The 2,609-nt window shown below is 44.8% G+C and overlaps 1 protein-coding gene across 1 annotated transcript; it reads right to left on the bottom strand.

Moving 5' to 3' along the window:
- Positions 1 to 274: 274 nt before the first annotated feature.
- Positions 275 to 2,291, bottom strand: LOC112454127 (DNA-directed RNA polymerase II subunit RPB1-like). The gene is made up of 2 exons (XM_025015355.1): positions 2,221 to 2,291; positions 275 to 848 (listed from the first exon to the last, which is right to left on the bottom strand). The coding sequence occupies exons 1-2, from the start codon at positions 2,289 to 2,291 to the stop codon at positions 275 to 277; spliced, it is 645 nt and encodes a 214-aa protein (XP_024871123.1).
- Between the last annotated feature and the right edge of the window lie 318 nt (positions 2,292 to 2,609).

Here is a 2,609-nt window from a genome sequence, read left to right as displayed (position 1 = left end):
GACAAAATAAAATGTCAGAAGCGTCTATTTTGACGGTACTGACAAAATAAAATCCCAGAAGCGTCTATTCTGACGGTACTGATTATTACAAATGTATCAATTGTAAATTACAATCGGAGAGACGGAAAAATATATATTGGTTGCGTTCTCACGGGAATGGGCGTTGGAGGGGCCCATTCTATTTTCTCAATATTCAAAACATATAGTTTTGTAACATTACTTTATATAATATATGTGTATGTGTATACATTGTAATACGCATTACATGTATGCCTTACACTTCCGACATTGCATATATATATATATATATGCCGCTGAGCATGTTGGCTTCGATACACCGAAGGAACATATCGTCTTCCATTTTATCTACAGTCTCCCAATCCGTGTCCTGGAACTTATTATCGTCGCTGTTCATTATTCTAATACGTAGCACCAACTTCTCGGCATTGTCATCATTGAATATGCAGTTCAGATCGTCGCCGAAGCCGGCGTTGATCTTCTCCGCGATCTGCTCCATCGTTAGTCTCTTGTCAGTCATCCGCTTTCTGTCCAGTTCAATTTGCAGCAACCACGGCGATATTTTCGTGGGGTCAAAGTCGGGCATCTCGTAGTAAACGTTGACGAACTCCTGGTCCTCCGCGATTACAGTGTTCTGCGGATCAGGATCGTAGTATATCGCCGTGTTCGCCGTCACCTTTTTCAACGTCGTGTGCTCCAGCCGGCAGAGAACGTTCTTTGCCCTTTCAGCGTCACGCGCGGCCGCGCCCGTCAAGAACACTGTGAGTGACGGCGCTTTCGGTTTCTTGCTGATGTTAATGATTTCCTTCAGCGTACCGTGTACGTGTGCGCTGAGAGCACCGCATACAACCGAGGCCCGTTTTTATTATTCCGTAACATTGCATTGGATATTTCTAGTATATATATATATGTATATATATATATATAAAATAAAAGTTTGTGTATTTTACATTATTCATTTTTGGTGAAATAAAAATGCTAACACCCAGAACCTCTATGTTCATAATACATAATGCGTATATATACATGCAATGTATACATACTCATACATATAATTGCGTGCATGTATATATGTGTATGTGTTGTCACGACTTTTTACCCGTTCGGGCGCAAAGCCGGATCAAAAGGGAGTTGCGGGAGAGTAGGATGTCAGGCCTCTCCGACGGATCTCTCGCACGAACCGAATTTCTAACGCGAACGTGAGTGTTGGGCGCCAGACGCGGTATCCCGCGTCCACTAACGCGAAATTTATCACAAATTATCCAAACGTTTATCGTAATTAAACGGCGTGCGAGAAATCGACCAGCTCGGCGTATTACTCAGGGACGAAGGTGGTATAGGGCAGCGCGAATTGTGACGGGCGACACAGAAATTACGAACTCAAACAATTAATAACAAAAGAGATTAACATTTATTGCAAAGAAAAAAAAACAATTAGCTCACGAGATTGCTCTAATAAATTAAAGAACCGCTGATTCATCTCTCACAAAAGCGAAATCATATAGGCGTGAATAATCGTGAGCGTGAAAGAATAAATCAAAAATCGCTACAACCAGGAAAATAATAACTCCGAAAACAAGTCAAAATTTTTCGCGATCTCAGACGCCAAGTTTACTCCAGACAGTACGCAGGGTCGCGATTGTTCAGAATTCTGTCGCCAGGATAGCGTATCCACGAAATACGAGGCGCAATATAACACAACGACGGGTCAATAATCAAGCCCGAACGCGACAGGTAACGCGAAATATTTAGGTTTTATCGCGCCGAAGAAATCATCAGCGCGAGAAGAATATCGTACTCAATCTAACGAATTTTTACGGGACATACGCCCTACGCAAAAGAGTACTTAATTCAACGCGAAAGAAAGAGTATTCTCCGAGGAGAATAGCGCTAAACCAGCGCGAGACTACACAACGCAATAATGTCTTGACGGACTGGCAGACTAACGCGAAATAAACTAAATCTAACGCAAGAGATGACGAACTTACATACTAACGCAATGTACAACTAAATCTACGCAGGGGAAAATATCTACACGAGGAAAACGCGAAGTTGACCGCAAGCACACGAGATTACTGAAACGGCGTAACGCGAAAGAATCATTCTCGACGAATAAACTACGATCACGAGAGTCGCGCGTGACGCACCGCCGGGTAATACGCGATCGCGACCACAGATACCGTAAGAATGTTCGCGAATTACCGAATCGAGATATCTATCGCGATCTCCAGGACCTTCATGCGATGAGTACTATTCACCGGCCACGAGACCATTCCCAAGCCCTTCGCTCTCGCTCTCGATCGCAGATGCAAAATTACGAGATCTCAATTACGCGAGTACTTTAGGCGAGAGCGTGGCCCGGAGGGCGGTGTCGTGGCTTACATTACTACCGTCTATTACGAGGCAACCTCACCGGTAAGATACTTCCTCGGTCGGGGTTGTCCTCTCCGCCGTCACCAAAAACCGTCGCGAGAGAATCAGGCACCAAGTGCGCAGCAAGAGTCGGTCGAGAAGCGCTCAAGAAAGCCGTGCGTGTCGTCCCGAGGGTGGCTCAAGAAAGATCGCGGAAGTGCGCTCGATAGAGGCGTCGA

The sequence above is a fragment of the Temnothorax curvispinosus genome, unplaced genomic scaffold (assembly GCF_003070985.1).
Source record: "Temnothorax curvispinosus isolate PA1 unplaced genomic scaffold, ASM307098v1 QBEX01004793.1, whole genome shotgun sequence".
Lineage (NCBI taxonomy): Eukaryota > Metazoa > Arthropoda > Insecta > Hymenoptera > Formicidae > Temnothorax > Temnothorax curvispinosus.
This window is presented reverse-complemented; position numbering and strand designations above follow the sequence as displayed.

What these genes read in the sequence shown, in the direction of transcription:
- LOC112454127 (XM_025015355.1), bottom strand. Translation starts at nt 2,291, where the DNA reads ATGGTCTCGTGGCCGGTGAATAGTACTCATCGCATGAAGGTCCTGGAG. An exon ending in GCGATAGATATCTCGATTCG is followed by an intron (nt 849 to 2,220) that starts GTAATTCGCGAA and finishes CGGTGCTCTCAG; the next exon opens with CGCACACGTACACGGTACGC.